At 38.1% G+C, this 18,165-nt stretch overlaps 1 protein-coding gene and 1 long non-coding RNA gene across 3 annotated transcripts in view; one reads left to right on the top strand and one right to left on the bottom strand.

Annotated features, from left to right (window-relative positions):
• The window catches only part of SLC6A6 (solute carrier family 6 member 6), a gene marked incomplete at its 5' end in the record, with an annotated part of 57,846 nt that extends 48,442 nt beyond the window's left edge, over positions 1-9,404 (bottom strand). The window contains 2 exon segments of the mRNA XM_081321950.1: positions 9,211-9,370; positions 9,372-9,404. Coding sequence (XP_081178076.1) covers positions 9,211-9,370; positions 9,372-9,404 — 193 coding nt within the window.
• Positions 5,413-17,038, top strand: LOC308664580. Of its 2 annotated transcripts, XR_014025689.1 has the most exons (5): positions 5,413-5,447; positions 12,137-12,196; positions 12,723-12,839; positions 13,451-14,054; positions 15,918-17,038. It is a non-coding gene; the product is annotated as an uncharacterized lncRNA (long non-coding RNA). The 2 variants fall into 2 exon arrangements; XR_014025690.1 differs by lacking the exons at positions 5,413-5,447; positions 12,137-12,196 and adding an exon at positions 11,450-11,643.
• The last annotated feature ends 1,127 nt before the right edge of the window (positions 17,039-18,165 follow it).

Below are 18,165 nucleotides of genomic sequence, written 5' to 3'. Positions count from 1 at the left end.
TTTAGTGTTGAGAGTTTTCTCATAGCACCACCTGCCTGGTGCTATGAGTTTGGCACACAGTTTGGCTTTTATCCTCTGCTCAAGTACAGGTAGTCCTTGACTTACAAACATTCATCTAGTGACTGTTTGAAGTTACATCGCTAATAATAATAATAATAATAATAATAATAATAATAATAATAATAATAATAATAATAATAATAATAATAATAATAATAATAATAATAGCAGAATAGACGAGAAAGAACTGGAGAAGATAACAAAATACAAAGACCTGCAAATAGAAATAGAAAGACTGCGGCAAAGGCAAGCAAGGGTAGTACCAATAGTAATGTGCCTTGGGTGCAATCCCAAAACAACTGGAGCACCACTTGAACACCACTGGCATTGACAAATTCACCATTAGTCAATTGCAAAAGGCGGCCTTACTAGGAACTGCTTCCATCCTGCGATGATATCTGTAATACCATCAAACATCCACATCTGCCTATCTCAGGTCCTTGGAAAGGAATCGATAGGTAGACAAAAATGCCAAATCCAGTCTGAACATCTGGCTTACTGTGCGAAGATTATTATTAATAATAATAATAATAATAATAATAATAATAATAATAATAATAATAATAATAATAATAGTTGGAAGGGACCTTGGAGGTCATCTAGTCCAACCCCCTGCTCAGGCAGGAAGCCCTATACCATTTCAGACAGATGACTGTCCAGTCTCTTCTTAAAAACTTCCAGTGTTGGAACATTTCACAGCTTCTGGGGGCAGGTTGTTCCACTGGTTAACTGTTCTCACTGTCAGGAAGTTTCTCCTTAGTTCTAGGTTGTTCTGTCTTTTTTCCATCCGTTGCTTCTTGTCCTACCTTCAGACTAATTATCATTTTTCACATTTACAACTGTTGCAGCATCCCCATGGTCACATGATTAAAAATCAAACACTTGGCAACTGATTCATATTTATGACGGGTACAGTATCCCCATGTCACATGATCCTCTTCCGCATCCTTCTGACAAGTAAACTCAATGGGGAAACCAGATTCACTTAACAATCCTGTTACTAACTTAACTGCAGTGATTCACTTAACAAGCACGGCAAGAAAGGTTGTAAAATGAGGTCTGATTTGAATAAATTATCTTCATGTTCGGTCTATGGGAAACATACCTCTGCAATTCCACCCCTCCTACATTACATATTCTAGAGGATTAAGACAGAAAAATTAAAAGGTTACCAGAAAGACAAGAGACTGCCATGAGATATTGCTTTTCTACAGATATTTCTCAAGAATTCTGTAGGCTAATAAAATACTTTTTACTTTGCCCTCTTTCATTCCATAGTTCGGCTAACTCCCTATGAGTCTATCTACTCCAGCATGGCTTCCAAAGCCCATGATTGTTGAGAAATTATGAGAACAGCAGGCACAAAATCCAGTATTTCTAAACACTGCCTCTATCTATTCCTACTACTTTTAAACCATTTCCAGTGTCTCACAGTCATGGATCCACATTTTCTAACTATTTTGCTGAATACCAGCACACTTCTGGTTTTTGGCAAAATCATACCGGTTTGCTTAATGATGGTGGCATTCATTTAATGATCATGGTTTTGCTTAACAACTGTAGTGGTTCTGTTAATGATCACCAGAAACAAGGTTGTAAAATTGGGTCAATCACATGACCAACCAGCTTTATAACTGTCACAGCTTATGACCATTACGAGCAGGCTCCATTAGAGTCATAAATAAAGGACTACTTATACCTAGACAAATCACTGAATAATGTTATGGTACAAGGATACTGAAAGAATAACAGATTTGTTATCCTCCATTCCCATTTTCCATAAATTAGGCCTTCAAGATGAGCCACGATTGTGATTCTCAGAATTTTTCAGTCAATATGCTACCTTAAATTTTATCTAAAGCTGATGTTCTGACTATACTTTAAATGAGCATAGTACAGTACTGCTTTCAGATGTTTCTGTTTCTCCAACTGCCATTTAATATTGAGCACATAGGATATCATACAAAAATAAAATAAATTAAGAAACAAAATAATGTAATTATTTAATTATAAATTAAAAATAACTGAAACCAAGAGTAGTTGAAACTGCAGTCCTCTTCTCATAACACTGTCAATTCAAGTTCCAATCAATGGATAACCAAAAAGATAAAATTCCTGCCTTGTATAATTACAGGTTACTTAAGAGAATCATATATCTTGTCATCATTACAATAGTTTCACATATTCACCGTGCTTATTGCTTACTCCTGGCACAAATATGTATGTTAAATAATAAAATTCAGCAGCAGTCCATAATAGCAACACTAAAATTGACCAAAACTTAAAACTATCATGAGGTGCTACACAAAGAACATTATTACTACCATTTATGTAGTTCACTTTTCATTATGATCTAGCCTAGAATTATGTTTCTAGCTATTCATACCTTTCTCAATAAATGTGGCAGCTATAAAGCTAGTTACATATGATCATTGGATAGATAAAGTTTATTCATGAGCTCAAATGTTAATTGGAATCATAACTTATTTATACATAGGTCTCTGAGCTAATTCCTAATATTAAGCCTATGAATGACTGCGAGAACAAATAAATGAAGTAAGAGTAGTAAATGCATTGCTGATATTGTAACAGAGCTTTTACAAGATAACCCTGGATGTTTTGTAATTGTTAATTGAAGATAACACACACACACACACACACACACATAAGCTAAAGAAAAGTATAAGCTTCTTAAGATATAAATAATCCCAGTCGTGATCTAAAGATCCTTCCAATGCTACCTTTATTATAGGAGTAGACTGGTTCATTACTACAGTGCTCACAATTCAAGAACTCTGAACAATTTGGCATAATGAACAGAAATAATTAGCTCTAAATTTGTATAGAGGTCAATAGACCCAACTCCTTTACTCCTATTTTCAAAAAACTAAGCAGCACTTGGGAGATTTGTGAATGAAGCCTTTATATCTCTGATACACCTCCAAGGAATGAAGGCGCTGTACTCCCTGTTTTGGCTTTTGCATCCCTGAGTAATTGACATAAATGTTATGCCAATATTATAAAGAACGATTATTAAAGCTACAACTGAACTGAGTAAACGATCCAGCCCTAAATTTTCTATTCCAGTTCTTTTTCCACTCCACTCCCCTTTCTTCATCTCTTTTGAATTTAGCCCCTTGCCTTTGATCTATGGTTTTATCCAAAGTTCATGCTCCTGCCTTCTTCTCTTCTTCTAACTCTTCCCTCCTTCTTCTCTTCTTCTAACGCAGTGTGAGATAGAGTAAAAAGTACATTGTGACATCAGCAAGCATTGTCTCAGGTTTCTTTGTGTCATTCCTTAAGAGTACAGAGAATTCTGATTCAAGGGCTGGGATTGGTATAATGGTTGCTGATGTCACAAACACATTGATTTTTTTCCACCAAGCAATCTTGTTCTAAAGAGTAACCATGGAGCATTGGCAAGGCTTCAGATTCCCAAGCCAAAGTATTATCTTGCCCTCATTTTATTGCTTGATTGATTAAATTTAGTTGCTGCCCATTTCACTTTGAAGTGACTCTGGGCAGCTTACAGCATAAAAACGTTAAAATAATCAACAATAAATATTCCTAACCCAATAATATGACAATACCATCCAAGTAAGATCACGGACATAGGATGGGGGAGCCGGATGGTAAGTGAGAGGTGGGATTAGTTCTTAATCGCCACCAGTGTGATGCTCCCACATTGGGGCCCCATCTGATAGAACCAGGTCTTAAGGCTTTTGCAGAAGATCAGAAAGGTGGGAACTGATCTCATCTCAGGGGGTAATATTCCAAAGGTCAGGATCCACTGGCACAGAAGATTCTTCCCCTGACCAAGCAGAAATTCTTTGACTGACAGGATCCACAATATGCCTCTTCTGCCGGTGCGGATGGGGCAGGCAAGTCCTATCGGGATGAGACGGGTTCCTCAAGTAACCTGGATTCATGCTAGGAAGAGCTTTAAAATCTTAAGTTTTATGGTAAGCAACTCAGGGAAAGAATAGAGCACTTTTCTAAATTCAGGGGAGGACGTGATCCCCAAATCCAGCGCCTCCCCCATCTAATAGTTCTGAAAAGATATGGTTTATGTTTAGATACACATTTCATCACTGGTGGATGTTCATGCATTCTTACTGTGGTTTATCGTATTGATAGATTGTGTGCCATACGTTGATGTCAACTCTAAGTAGATAAATTAACTCCATGACAATTATCCCCATCCTGGGACAGTTACAGTAGTGATGGGCATACCCATTGGAAGACCTGAAGGACCAGGTTAGAAAGAGATCATCATAATATCTATCCATGTAGTTGTTAAAAGTTGACAATAACTTGATAGCACATAATACTGGGTTGCTTTAAGTGCTTTTTAAGTAGAAAAACAAGATAAAAATATTATTACCTATTTATGGCACTTGCAGCACAGAAGTAGCTTTACACAGTTGTGTTCTCATTATTCCTTGAAGTAGCAATCAGTCACTTTGAGTCTATTAATTAGTAGTTAAATTGGAAATAATTATTTAGTAATCTTTTTTTCCTTACTGCAAGCATTATGATGCGAAAATTTGTTCCCAAGTGTGGAGAAATAATTTCACCTGACAGTCAAGAAATGAATAATATTTAGTAGCCATGATGCTTGTATTAAATTTCACATCTGGTCTGCTTGTTTATGGCTTTGAACTCTGATCCTAGTTTTTTACTTCCCCTTATTTCCTAAAGCTGCTTTCCTCTCCTTTCTTCTGTCTTTCCCATTGCTGGTTTTTGGTTTGAGATGCAGAAAAAAATGTGAAATCTGAGTTTATTTTGAGTAACTAACAAAATACCTAAATGTTTACTTCTAAAAAAACCAAAACCAAAGTATGCAATCCTAGATATGTGCTACATGATTTTGCAATATCTGGCTCAATTAAGTCACCATAAATTATAAGTACCAAGTCAGCAAGATAGCCAGAGTATTTTATTGTATGAGTTTAAAAACTAAATTAGAGAGTAGAGTATCACCCACAGCAGAATTTTAAACCATTTCCACAAAATAAACTTCCATTTATTTATATTTTCCAGTTGCTTTTTCAAAAAGGACTTTTGAGACAACTATGACCTGGATGACTTGAGAATCTCCACAAACAATAACTTATCAGTGATACTAAAGGATATGTAATTAAAAAGTAATTTTCTACTAAGATGCTCTATTTATATCCATTATACATAAGCTTAATCCATGAGCTACAAATCTTTTTCTCCAAAAGCATAATAATTACAGTAATCCTTATTGATGCAACATCTTTACATTTTCTTGAGACCAATGACAGCTTCCCAAGATTGTGTCTTCCAGCTGTGTTGTGATAAGAATTTTGCCTAAGATTTCTAGAAGCATTCTTAAAACATTTGCCGGACATCAAACCGAGGTATAGGCTGGTCAAAAATAAATTTTACAGATTTATTTGCATTAGTGTTATCTCAGTGAGAAAAAAGATATTTTAAAAATTATGTTGGAAATTACAAGCAGAATTTTCAGACAAAGGAATTAGGAAGGCTTGATGCTTGTATTATGACCATAAAGTTAGTGGATTAATATATACAGGTATTTACAAACTTTCAAGCAGTTTTATGGAGCTCTAATACTGTGGACATATGGATTTTCAAAAGCAGGTATACCATTCTATCTTAATTGGGTTGGCCATTTTGTTTTCAAAAGGTAGTATGCCATACATACTAAGGGGAAAAACCTCATGGATATCCTTTGAATATGGAATATTTTAATACTCAGACAAATAAGGGTAATGATGTGTTACAAAAGAAGAAAATCATTCTAATTTCTTCAAATTCACAAGCCGACCAATTTATGAGATTTTCAGACTAGAATAATCTAATAACCATGTATGGATGGATGTGTTTAGTCAAATTTAAAGTTGACACAGGACTGTTCTAAAACAGCCTTCTCTAGCTTAGTGAACTTCAGTTGCACTTAACTTCAACTGTATCCAACAAGTGCACATAGAGTGAAATAGTAGAAGGTAATTGTGGCATATTCATTGATATAGCCTACTTCCAATGCCTAAGAATGATTCTGCCAATAGCCTAGCAGCAGCCACACAATATAGAAAATGCTAGTCTGATATAGCTTTAGTTACATTCAACAGCTATTCCAACAAGCGCCTATTCAAAATTGCTACAAATTCTCATAGCCCAGGCAAGCTGTGGCATAAGTACTAAGCTTTAGAATATTGCTGAACATGAAACAAAGTGTATCTTAGTATTTTACCTAACATTGTGACACTTTTAACTGCCTCATAAAGAGGAAGAAAATTGTCACAGTATTTGCATACATTGCTCTCACAACTACCCAAAGAACAAACTTCAACACCTTATATAATGAAGAAGAATGGTGTGACGGGAAAGGGATAATAAACATCTAATTCTGCTACACTGCTTCACGCATCCCACTGATAATCCTCCAAACTTCATTTTAATAAAAATGAAACTCCATTAAAAGTGAAAATTTCAAATCACACATCTTGTCTGCATTGAGAACTTTACCCTGAACATTAGGTTGGTAATGTTCAGAGGTGCTACTATTAAAATCATATTATTTAGCCAGTCCTACTTCATTCACCTCATTCTTCTCCCACTTAAAAAAAAGGTTGTGGGGCTAAAAAATGAATATATTCTTTTCTAACATGGGGGGGGACACAGTTATGTTACCCTTTCAGGTATATTAATTTTTTTCAGCCTGAATACCAAACTATATTCCTAATAGAACTATTAAATTCATGATCAACCCATAGATTAATATTTATCATTTGTTCACTTCCTAAATCTCCATTCCAGCAATGCATAAATGTAATGTTCCTTATTCCAATTCCTAAAATATATGTATAAAATCCATAAAACATAGTACATCCATAAAACATAGTGATTTCTCAAGCTCATTCTGTCTTAAGTGTCATGCTAGAACATGCCATGATATATTTCAGGACCAACACATAAAATATTTTTTTCTCTTCTCTCTATTGTAGTAAAATACAACAGTATCTTTGCCTTATTCCTACTGCTGCCCCCTACAGGATAGGATGTCAAATATTAGAGCTGATTTTGGAGGCTGATAAATAATATCACTTTTGAATGATAAATTATGTTAGAAAAAGGTGGCAAATGAAAAAGGGAGACCTTGGGGACCAGAATAGATTATGACTGGAAGAGTCATGGAAAAATTGAAATGGCAGCCAAGGCTTTTCTTTTAAGCAATACTTATAGAGTAGATAAAAGAATAATCAAATACAGAAAGCAGACAAAATGTGTTTGCTGCTACTAATATTAATGACTTTCTCTCAACCAATTTCAATCTTAGCACTTAACTTAAGCAAGTGGCAGCGTTATTATACTATATGACTATCTCATCTGAAATATGTAAAAATATTTTTCCTGTTGTAATATAACAAACTTCCAAGCAACGTCTACAGATACATATACATACATACATATACATTTATGTAAAACACGATTTTAAAATAGTACGGAATGTTAGCAAGCTGCAACTCCAATTACAAAAGCCATTATCCACAAAAGTGTTTTTTCCAACCACATACCTAGCTGTTTATCTCACAACTTATCTCACCTTTTTCTATTTTAAAATGCAAAAAACAGCAATCTTAAAAGCAATGATTTGGAAGTTCTAATGAGTTTTCTTCCCATGTGTGTAGCATAACAACAACAGTAATACATTAAAAAACAAACAACAACCAAACGTTTTCCAAGCATTAGTTCCGTTCCCCACCCACCCCACCACCCCCTTATTCCAAAAACGTGTTCGATAGGTAATAATCACCTTACTCTCCAATTAAGGAAAAGGCACAAAGAGAAAAATTATAACGCGCCCAACATGCCATCTGCTGATCCAAACAGACGTGCAAAGCTGTTTCCTCTTTATGATCTTATACGGAAATTTAGACGATGCCCTTTCAAAAAGTCAGTACATTTCCCCTTTTGTTATCTGGTCAAATACGAATGGATAATTTATCCCCGAAGGCTTGCTTGGCTTCTGATTCCAGGAACAAGCGAATGTAAATTCAGGATCACTTTCATTTACCCCGAAGTACGTCCGTTCTTGCCAGCAAAAGTTTCTAAGAATACCCAGGGCGGTTCTTTTTTAGGAGCCTCTCCCCTTCCAGAAAAAAATGAATGAACGAATTCGCAAGAGAGCTCTTAAAGATGCGCTGGCAGCCGCGGCGGAGCAAATGCTCGCGTTCGAATATTTTCGAATTGCCGTCCGCCTGGCTTTGTGTGTGTGTGTGTGTGTGTGTGTGTGTGTGTGTGTGTGTGTGTGTGTGTGTGTGTGTGTGTGTGTGTTAAGGCGAGCCGCGTGCTTCAATCGAATTCGATCGCACGTCGCGCGGAGGAAGAAGCGCGAGGAGGGCTGCGGGGAAAGAGGCGAGCACTTGCTCACAGATGCAAAGGGAGGAGAGGGAAGGGGAGGGGGGGAAACCCACCCCACCGTACGAAATCAGACGGAAAGCGTTGCCACACGAGTGGTTAACGCCACTTCGCCCTTCCTTATACATACACGCACGTATATAAATATCTGTGTGTGTGTGTGTGTGTGTGTGTTTGTGTGTCTGTGTGTTATTTCAAAGTGCACGTAAGGCACCGGAGGTTGACCGCTGGGGACGAAGAGGGAGAACCCAGCTGAGCAAAGCCCTCGGCTTCCCCCTGAAAGGTGCACATGCCCGCACGTTTTATCAAACGCAGACAAAAGGCAACCGCCATGCTCTAGAGAAAAGAAAGAAGGGGTGGGAAAAAAAAAGGGGGAATCGCTCGGAAACCAGGCGCGGGGAAAGCGCGGAGCGAAAGGCAAGGCGCGAGGAAGCAAACGCGGGCAATGGAGGAAAAGGATCGTTTGGGAAGCCGGCACAAAGAAGGGGAGAGGGGGGGGCGAGGAAAAAGCACCATTCCCCGATGGAGGTTTGTTTGGGGGTTTTTCCCGCCCCCCCACCCCCATTCTGGTGTTGGACAGGAGGAAATAACAAAGACATGGGGGTGGGGGGTTTGTCTCATATGCCTGCTTTGTTCCTTGTTGCCAGGAAGGAGGGCGAGAAAGCGAGGGCGGCGGTGGTCGGGCTCGCTTTCTCTCTCCCCCCCCAAACCCCCCCCCCGAAAAACCGCCTTGGTTACCTGTAGCAGCTGCTCTTTTCCGACCAGGTAGCTGTCCAGCGTCTTCGCTGTCTCTGCCTCCGTCCTGTGTGCTTCGGCGCCAGCGGCGAGGCAGACTAACAGCAATGGGAAGGAAGAAACGGTAATTTATAAGCGCTTTCTTCCGGACCTCTCGTGTCTGTTTCTCTAATGAGCGAGCGCTGAGCATCACCCATCCTGGTGAGTGGAAAAACACCAGCTCCGCTTCAGCTTTGGCGGGGGGGGGGGCGGAGGAGGGAGGGAGGGAGGAGGCAGAGAGGGAGGGGTCGACGTGGGTAAAAGGAGGGGCCAGTTTCCCTCAGCTCGGCGGAGACACAGGCACGCAGGGAGGGCGGGAAGCCTCGGCTGGCAGGCAGCCCGGAGAGCTGCGAGGGGCGGGGAGGGGCTGCCAGGCACGAGGAGGTGGGAACAGCTGCCTGGCTTAAGCCCCCGCCGCCGTCGGGAAGCGGGAAAGGGAGCCAAGGGCTCTAGCATGTGCCAGGAGGCGGGAAACTTTCCCCTCGCCCTCATTAAGCAAAAAGGAGGGGCGGGGGGGGATTAGGGAGCCCAGAAGGGACTTTTCTTTCTTCTCCGAAGGAGACAGGAACGTGACTTCGACCGACCTTTCGACTCCCCCTCGGAGTGAAGAGTTGGATAGCACGAGGCCCTTGGCACGAGATGGCGTCTCTGGTCTAGTCTCGCTGGAGGCTTTTCCTCTCCTTTTCTGCCTTCCGCCCGGCCCGAATAGACGTTTAGCATGGAATAAAGGAAGGGTGTGGGTGTCTATAAATCCAGGGTTGCCCCTTAGCGTGTTTGTAATGCCTGCAATTAATTCACCTTCGTGCTTTCCAATGTTTAGCTCAGCTTTCGATACTGTACTCTCTCTCTCTTTTCTTTTTTCCCCCCTGCTTAGTCACATGAGTGGAAAGCTGGACCGTAAAAGAAATGCTCGGCTTTCGGTTATTGCTGCTTTCTAAGGTTTCCTGTTTGGCAAAAGGCTGCTTCTTAGCTTATGCTACCTCCTCGGGTTGTCGTTGTAAGACTGAAAGGCTGGTTGGAGTTCGGCACAGGAAGGCTGTTGAAGGACAGAATAATCGCAGGCAACGTTTATCTATTAATAGCATGTATTAATGGTGGTATTATTTTGATGCCTTGAATTAGTCTTACTCCTGGAAACTGCCTGGAGAAGTCACTGCATTTGGGGGGTGGGAGGGTGGCAAGTTTCTTTGGAAGTGGTTTGCCATTGTTGTCTTCTTCTTCCTGGGGCTGAGACTGAGTGACTGGCCCAAGGTCACCCAGCTGGCTTAGTACCTAATGTTGGAATAGAACTCGTCTCCCATTTTCTAGACTGGTGTCTTCACCATTGCACCAAACTGGTTCTCTGTAACAGCAATAAGAAAAAGGAATTTGGAGTCACAGGCTTCACCTGGAATGTTGAGCCACTGCAGAATTCAGCCCTGGTGAATGTTTTCGGTACCAGGGTCAGTTCTGCAATCTGTGAAGTTGTCATGAATAAATCTGATCAACTAAAATCTTTTACAAGTACAGCAACTGTAGTCCACACATAAGCCAGAATGGAGGGCTCTGGGTCAAAGCATGAGTTGCCTATAGGCATGAAATAGGTCATCTCTCGTTTCACATGAAAATCTGAGAGCCAGTTGGTTTAGTGGTTAAAGAACCAAGCTAGAAAGCAGGAGACCATGGGTTTGTGTTCCACTCTAGCCATGAAAGCCAGTTGGGTGACTTTGAGCCAGTCACTGTCTTTTAGCCCAACCCACCTCACAGGATTGTTGTTGTGGGGAAAATAGGAGGAGGAAGGTGTTGGATATGTGTGCCTCCTTGAGTTATTTATAAAAATAATAGACAGGATGCAAATAAATAAAACAAAATCCTTGTTTGGAATCTCTCTTTACCATCCATCCTTGTGTTCCATCAGCCAGTGAAATGGGATGGACATCTGATAATCCTGTTAGCATTGTGTGTGTGATTTAGAAAATGAGTACAGATGTTGTCCTTTGAGAAGGAACAGGGATTCCACAACCTGGTGCACACCCCCAATTCTTTAGACTTCAATTTCAAAGTTATTAGGTTGGGGAAAGCTGGTTTGGAGTATGTGATGCTGCGAAAGTTGAAGATGAAATCAAGATCAGAAAGTATGGGGTTACTCTTGTAACTACATACTTTGCATACTTTTGCTTGTGTGGGGTGGAGGGAAACTTTCATTGGACAGTGCTGGCAAGGAATGCTTCCACTGCCCAAATTATGACAGGCAGAAATAGAGGTAACACTCAACAGCTCCAGCGATCTGCCCCATGTGGTGAGTCATTGAACTGCAAGAAGAAAGACTGAGACCTTGAATTTCCTTTACTCTTCAAGGATCAAAGATCTTGGTGGACAGAAAGAACTATAAGACTTGGAAGTTCTATATTTTAGAAGGTTAGCTTAATGTAAAGAGACTGTGAATCCCATAAATGTTAGTAAGCAGCCCTCCACACAACTTGAGCAGTAAGTGAATGGTGCTTCCATCAGTTCAATGGTACTGTGGTCATGCTCTTAACAGTCATGATGCAGGCAGACTAAGCTGAATTTCTCTTTGGAAGTTGGCTATGGCAGAAAGTAAAGCAAAAGAACCCAGTTTATTAGGAAGAACCAAAATAAAATCTCTCAACCTTATGACCTGGCATTGGATATGATTACATTCCCTCCAATCAAGTATAAATGCATTGTAGGGCTACAATTGAATCCAGCAGAAGAAAGGGACAAACCCTTGATTCCAATTCTTACCTAAAAGACTAGGCTTTTACGCCCTCTGAAATATTCCATTAGCTAACAAATCCTACCATGAAATCTAATTTTGGAATAAAATAGGGCAAAAATGACCATTGCATATATTGATAGCAGTAACTGGGTTACTACTGTTCTATTTTAGGTCTTCTTGTGTCTTGTTGAATCCAGTATATAGGAGTAAAAAAACCCCCAACAACATTAGGTAACAAATGTGTACAAGAAAATATTATATTTTAAAATTGGCAGCACATAATGGAGCTGACTAAATTAATATGATTATTCTTGGGTGACATAGAATATTAGTAGTCTTTGTTTTATTAAACAAAACTATTTACAACAGTCCTATAATATTCTAATATGAACCTTAAGGTCCATGTTTTAAAATATCCTGCTCACAAGAGTATATTGATAGTTATCTCAATGAGCTCTTATACAATAAAATAAGGTTTGAGTTCTGTGCAAAGAGTGATGTAGGGGTACTGATGCAGGATTAGGACTGGGGAAATGTAGATTTAAATGCCCCCCAGTCACATAACTTGGGCCAAGTAAAAAAGAGTTATTCTTTCTTAGTATAGCCTACCCCTCAGGTAGATGTTGTGGGAAAAGATGACAAGAAAGCAACTTCAATTCCCAGAGGAAAGATGGAGTATGAATGCAATAATGTAATAAGGTTTTTTCCTGTGCCTCTGAGTCAACTTTTTTTTATTCTTGGCGACTGTCTTGACAAGTCCCTACAGTTTTCCTGGCAAGATTAGAGAAGAGGTTTTGTATTGTCTTCTTCCTCGGTAAGAGACTAAATGACGGAATGACTGACCCAAGGTCACCCAGCTGGCTTCATGCCTAAGGTAGGACTAGAATAGTTTCTAGCCTGATGCCTTAACTACTACACCAAACAAGCTTTATTTAGGTAAGACTAGGTAGCCTAATTCTGTATCTGTGTGTTTCAGAAAAGAGATGTTGGCTAAGCTTTAGCCATTGCTTGGTCCCATTATTGTTTTCTATCCAGAGTGCTCTAAGATAGTGCCCAATTCTAATAGCATAATTTACTGTTGGGGTTTTCATTTTGCTTTACCATAAAAGGCTCAAGTAGAATGTAATTATGTTAGGCATTAAGACTCTGGAAGGCTTAAGTTATGAAAGGAAAAAATATAGCATCTTTTAGTATGACTTCCACATCTACCAAATCTGTTGAAGAAATTAAAAACAAAGTGGAATTTTGATTGGGAAACCTTGTTTATCTTTTATTATTTAGAATATGTACATTTAAACATTATATTAGCATCTGTTAAATTAAGTCCCTTGGCTATATATCTCAAGCACAGAGATGTCTTATTAAAACGCTAATATATTTCTGTATAAAATTAAATCAAATCATATTGATTTATGTTAAATTAACTTATTTATTACTATGGTAAACTAATTGGATATTCGCTTTTCATTTTTATTGCTATATTAGGTATTTTATCCACATATTGACTTCCAAATATTTGAAAACTCTGCTAAGAAGGAATAAAATGTCTAACAAACAATTTTTTTCAACACTATAAGAAAAATAATCCAACTATTGTGAACAAGATGAAAGCAAATATACAATAATATACAATTTAGTACTTGATGCACTTCAGCCAAAAAGGATCGTTAAAATTATCACCAACCAGGAGCTGAATGAACACAAAGTGAATAAATTTACTTGAGGAAATTTCTGAGTGGCCTAATAAAACTTCCCCTGTTTTTGCTCTTCCTTTTTATCTTGTTATTGCAGTGGAGAAGACGAGAGAAAAATTAAAATCATTGTGGAAATATTAAACAAAAATGAATTTCACTGCAGGAATTACATTATTACCAGGCCAACTTTAACTATTGTAATCTCAGTTATCACAAAAGAAGACTTTTGTTTGAAAAGATTTCCCCCTGATTAAAAGTCTTTGTACCACATAAGTATTTTTCCAATTGGCACACTTCTGTGGTGAATGCAGGTCACTAATAATCCTCACATAATAAAAAAAAACACGTATTTTTACCTTAGGAATTGACTTGACTCAAGGGAGTTGTTTCCATGGGTAAGTATAAGCAGCTTTTTCAAAGCATTGTTCTAATCTATCAATAGTTATTGTTTAATTCAAACTGCAATTGTTTACCGGTCAACATAAAGATTCGTCTGGCTTGGAAGTGGGCCCAGAACATTAATTATTTCTGGTTTTACAAAGATTTTAACCTGAGGTTACAAAAGTAGCACTCAAAGGATTGCACTAGGTTCCCTTTGATGAACTGCTTAACTTAATAATTGGACACATCTACCTTACTCCTTACAATATTTGTAATGATAATCCTTTGCTCCTCACCACAGTTGCTTTCTGTTTGAACTTTTGTGTGTGTGTGTACAGACACACCAGGCGTCTGGTTAAATTATCCCTGGACTGTAAGCCAATAGAATTTGTAGGTTTCAAAAATAGCAGCTTAACAGGAGTAAGTAATAACTAATTAATTACATTTCTTTTGATTCTCTAAAGCACGGGTGAGCAGCTGATGCTCATCCATCACCATTGCTACACTGGCTATAGCTGGTGCAAACTGAAGTTCAACAATATCTGGATGGTCAGCAGCAGGAAGAGATTTTGAGCTTAATGAACGCGCTCATGGCTTAATCTCTTGAGGCTCATAAGTAAGGCTGAGAAAATCTACCTCAAACCCTGGAGAGATGCTGCCCATAGAAATTGCTAAGTTTGAATGACTTGTAACAAAACCCCTAAAATGCTGCTTCCTTCACTGCCAATTCCATAGATACCTCATAGTTGGAACACTGAAACATTTAGCAAGCAACAGAAATGAACATTCTTATCTTTGAGGAGTTTTCTCAATAATGCTTTTGTATAGACTAGCAAAGGGACGCAGTGGCTCAGTGGGTTAGGACGCTGAGCTTGTCGATCAGAAGGTCGGCAGTTTGGCGGGTCAAATCCCGAGTGCCGCGTAACAGAGTGAGCGCCTGTTACTCGTCCCAGCTTCTGCCAACCTAGCAGTTCGAAAGCACGTAAAAATGCAAGTAGAAAAATAGGGACCACTACGGTGGGAAGGTAACAGCGTTCCGTGCGCCTTTGGCGTCTAGTCATGCCGGCCACATGACCACGGAGATGTCCTCGGACAAGCGCTGGCTCTTCGGCTTTGAAACGGAGATGAGCACCGGCCCCTAGAGTCGGAAACGACTAGCACGCATGTGCGGGGGAACCTTTACCTTTACCTTTACCTTATAGACTAGCAAGTAAGGAGTCATGGAAACATTTTACTTGTAGGTGGTTTTACTAAGGTGGAATACACAGCTTGTGAAGTTGTACATAGTTTCCAATAGTCTGCAAAAGTTAGCAAATTGTGATAAAATGAAGTAATTGTCAGATATCCAGAGAATGATTTTTGATTTACTAATTTATGTTAACTTTAGTTTTTGTCCTGGCTTCTCCCAAACTTTCATTCTAGACTTTTTCACTTAAAAATCTCTCTCTCAAGATGTCTTTCAAAAATGGGAACCTCAGCTTGAAACAGTTTGTAATCCAACATTCATTAAACCAGAGGTTATAAACCATATTACACCAAGCCATGGACTATTTTACAGTTTGCTGAATAAGTCATTAAAAAATCTGAACAATGAATAGAAACACTAGTGGCTGGGGAAAACTGTTCTCTCTTGAGTTTTCTTGTTTCTGTGCTTCTAAATAAAACTGACTAGGAACAAAATGCTAAACTATGTAGACTTTGGATTGATCTAACCAGATTTTTTCTTATCTTCTTGGCAGCCTCTAGGCAATATGTAAAAATACCTGAATGCCTCCTTAGGGCTCTTACAATTGTTTGGTTTTGTGATTCTTTCAGACTGAAACATTCTAATAGCCAACAACATTTCAAAGACTATACTTTCCTATTTTTTTTTCTAGTCTACTTTTGAAGTAATTGTGGCCATCAGGATCTCTTGGGCATCCAATCCTACAAATGAAAAATGCATTGCACACAAAAAAATATTATTTGAATCCGTCCTAAATCTGCTAGCAAATATATGTCTGGGATGACTCCAGGTTCAACCATTACAGGAGAGAGAGAGATGGGGGATGTTCTGTATTCCAATTTCTTCACATTATAACTAACTTTGCAATACTAGTACATTTGAACATATTCTTTTTAAACAAGTTTCCTGCATATAAAATACATTTGTTCTTTTTATGTCTTGCATTCTGAATTTAATCAAAATTCTCCTGCTTAATACTTCTTGGTAAAATGATGAGGTTTTCCTTGTTCTTTGTTCTTCACTTGATTTTTCTCTTCAGCTATTTCAAGTGCCTTAAAAATAAAGCAAATATTTATCCATCCCTTCATCCAGTTTATATGCTTGCTAAAATCAAAAGTCAGACAGCCAACCAGGTAATTAACTGTTAATTCAGATGTAATTATACTTACAGAAATCCCAGTTGAGTAAGAGAAAAGAGTATTTTTCTGTATCAGACAATTTTAAAACAGAAGATTTCATTTAGTGGAAGGGTGATTTTTATTTTTAAACATTTTGAACTCTGCAGAAAGGAAGAGATTTTGGGGAAAAATTTAAAGAACAATTGGAGAAACTACAAATAGAAGTAATGACAGATATGACTGAAATATAATAACAGATACAAGACATTCAATGTGATTCCATATTGGGAACTATAGGTATTGACTTCTAAAAAGTGTAACTTGGATTATAAATGCTTAATGTGGAATATAAATGAAGGAAATGCTTCTTAGGTATTTTTATTATTTGAAAAAGTTAATGTGATTTGCTTTCCAGACATGTATATTAGGAAAAAAGATATGAAATATTCGCATGACGAAAATCTAGTTGAACAATTTATTTTAGCAAGAATGAAAAAAAGTTATTTTGTATATACTGTAAATCCTCAGCTATATCAAAAACTTACATTGATGATCATGGCAGATACCTTGGAAGTTAATCTACACAGAGCTAATACTTTGATATTGGGAGTGTATGTCCTAGATGTAGAACTTCTGAAAAAATATTAAAAATACATGCTACCACAGATGTTTTTTGTTTAATTGATAGTGTAGAGCTTGTTGATGTATGGAAATATAAAAATGCTAATTGAAGGGAATATACCTATTTGTCTAAAAGTCAGGGCTTTTTTTCTCATAGAATGCTCAGAACGGAGTTCCGGCACCTTTTTTGGATGGAACCTTGGAGGGTAGGCAAGGCGGGTTGTATGACATGTGTGAGTTCCGGCACCTTTTTCTTTTACAAAAAAAGCACTGCTAAAAGTCCTAACTCTTTTTCAAGAATAGGTACAATTTGGATTTCTAAAACTCTGGCTATTATATTATGAACTCTGCTGTTCATTAAGCAGAGACATTATCAAACACTTTCAGATCACAATACAGTGGGTTTAACTTTAAAAGAAATGGCTTTTAGGTGCAGATTGAATTAGATATGGTTACAAAAGGAAACAGTAATAGGAGATTGCTAAAAGGAGTTAAAAGATTTTTTTGAAAATAAAGGCACAGAAGTAAGAATGGTTTGGGGTGGAAGTGAAGTTTCTGTAAGAGGATACTTTATATAACTTAATAATGAACTTTAAGAGAAAATGCAAATAATTTTGGATGAGATTAAAAAAAGAATGAATAAAAAATCCTCCAGGAAAGATAATTATTCTCCAGCAAATTAAGCTTTTACAGAGGCAACTACAACTAAATATAAGGCGTTACAAAATGCAAAGCAAAAAGGCAGACAGGATTTACCAGATTGAAATTGTAATTTGGAGATTGGTTTGGATGAAAGAATGGTTGTTGCTGTTAAACAGGATACTTTTAAGTTAGAAGGTCACAACCCCAGATGGCAAGGACACTTATGATAAAATTAAAATCATTTTATTAGTAGATAAATTTTAAGAATCATTATAGTAGATAGGTCATATTGAGAATAGGGAACACATAATAAACCCAGAATAGGCTTGTAAACGCCTCTCTGGCTCTTGGTACAAGAAGCATTCTACAGAAGAGAAAGGCAGGCAGAGACAAATGATTAACGTATCAGGAATTAGTGGAGATTATCAATGGGAATATAAGATTAAATCAGGAGAAAAACTAATAGCAGAAGGATAGAGTCATCTCCCTTTAGAGTTATCAAAAAGATTCAAAATAGAT

The sequence above is a fragment of the Vipera berus genome, assembly GCF_964194415.1.
Source record: "Vipera berus genome assembly, chromosome: 2".
Classification (NCBI taxonomy): domain Eukaryota; kingdom Metazoa; phylum Chordata; class Lepidosauria; order Squamata; family Viperidae; genus Vipera; species Vipera berus.
The sequence above is the reverse complement of the archived record's forward strand: the minus strand, read 5'-3'. Positions and strand labels throughout refer to the sequence as shown.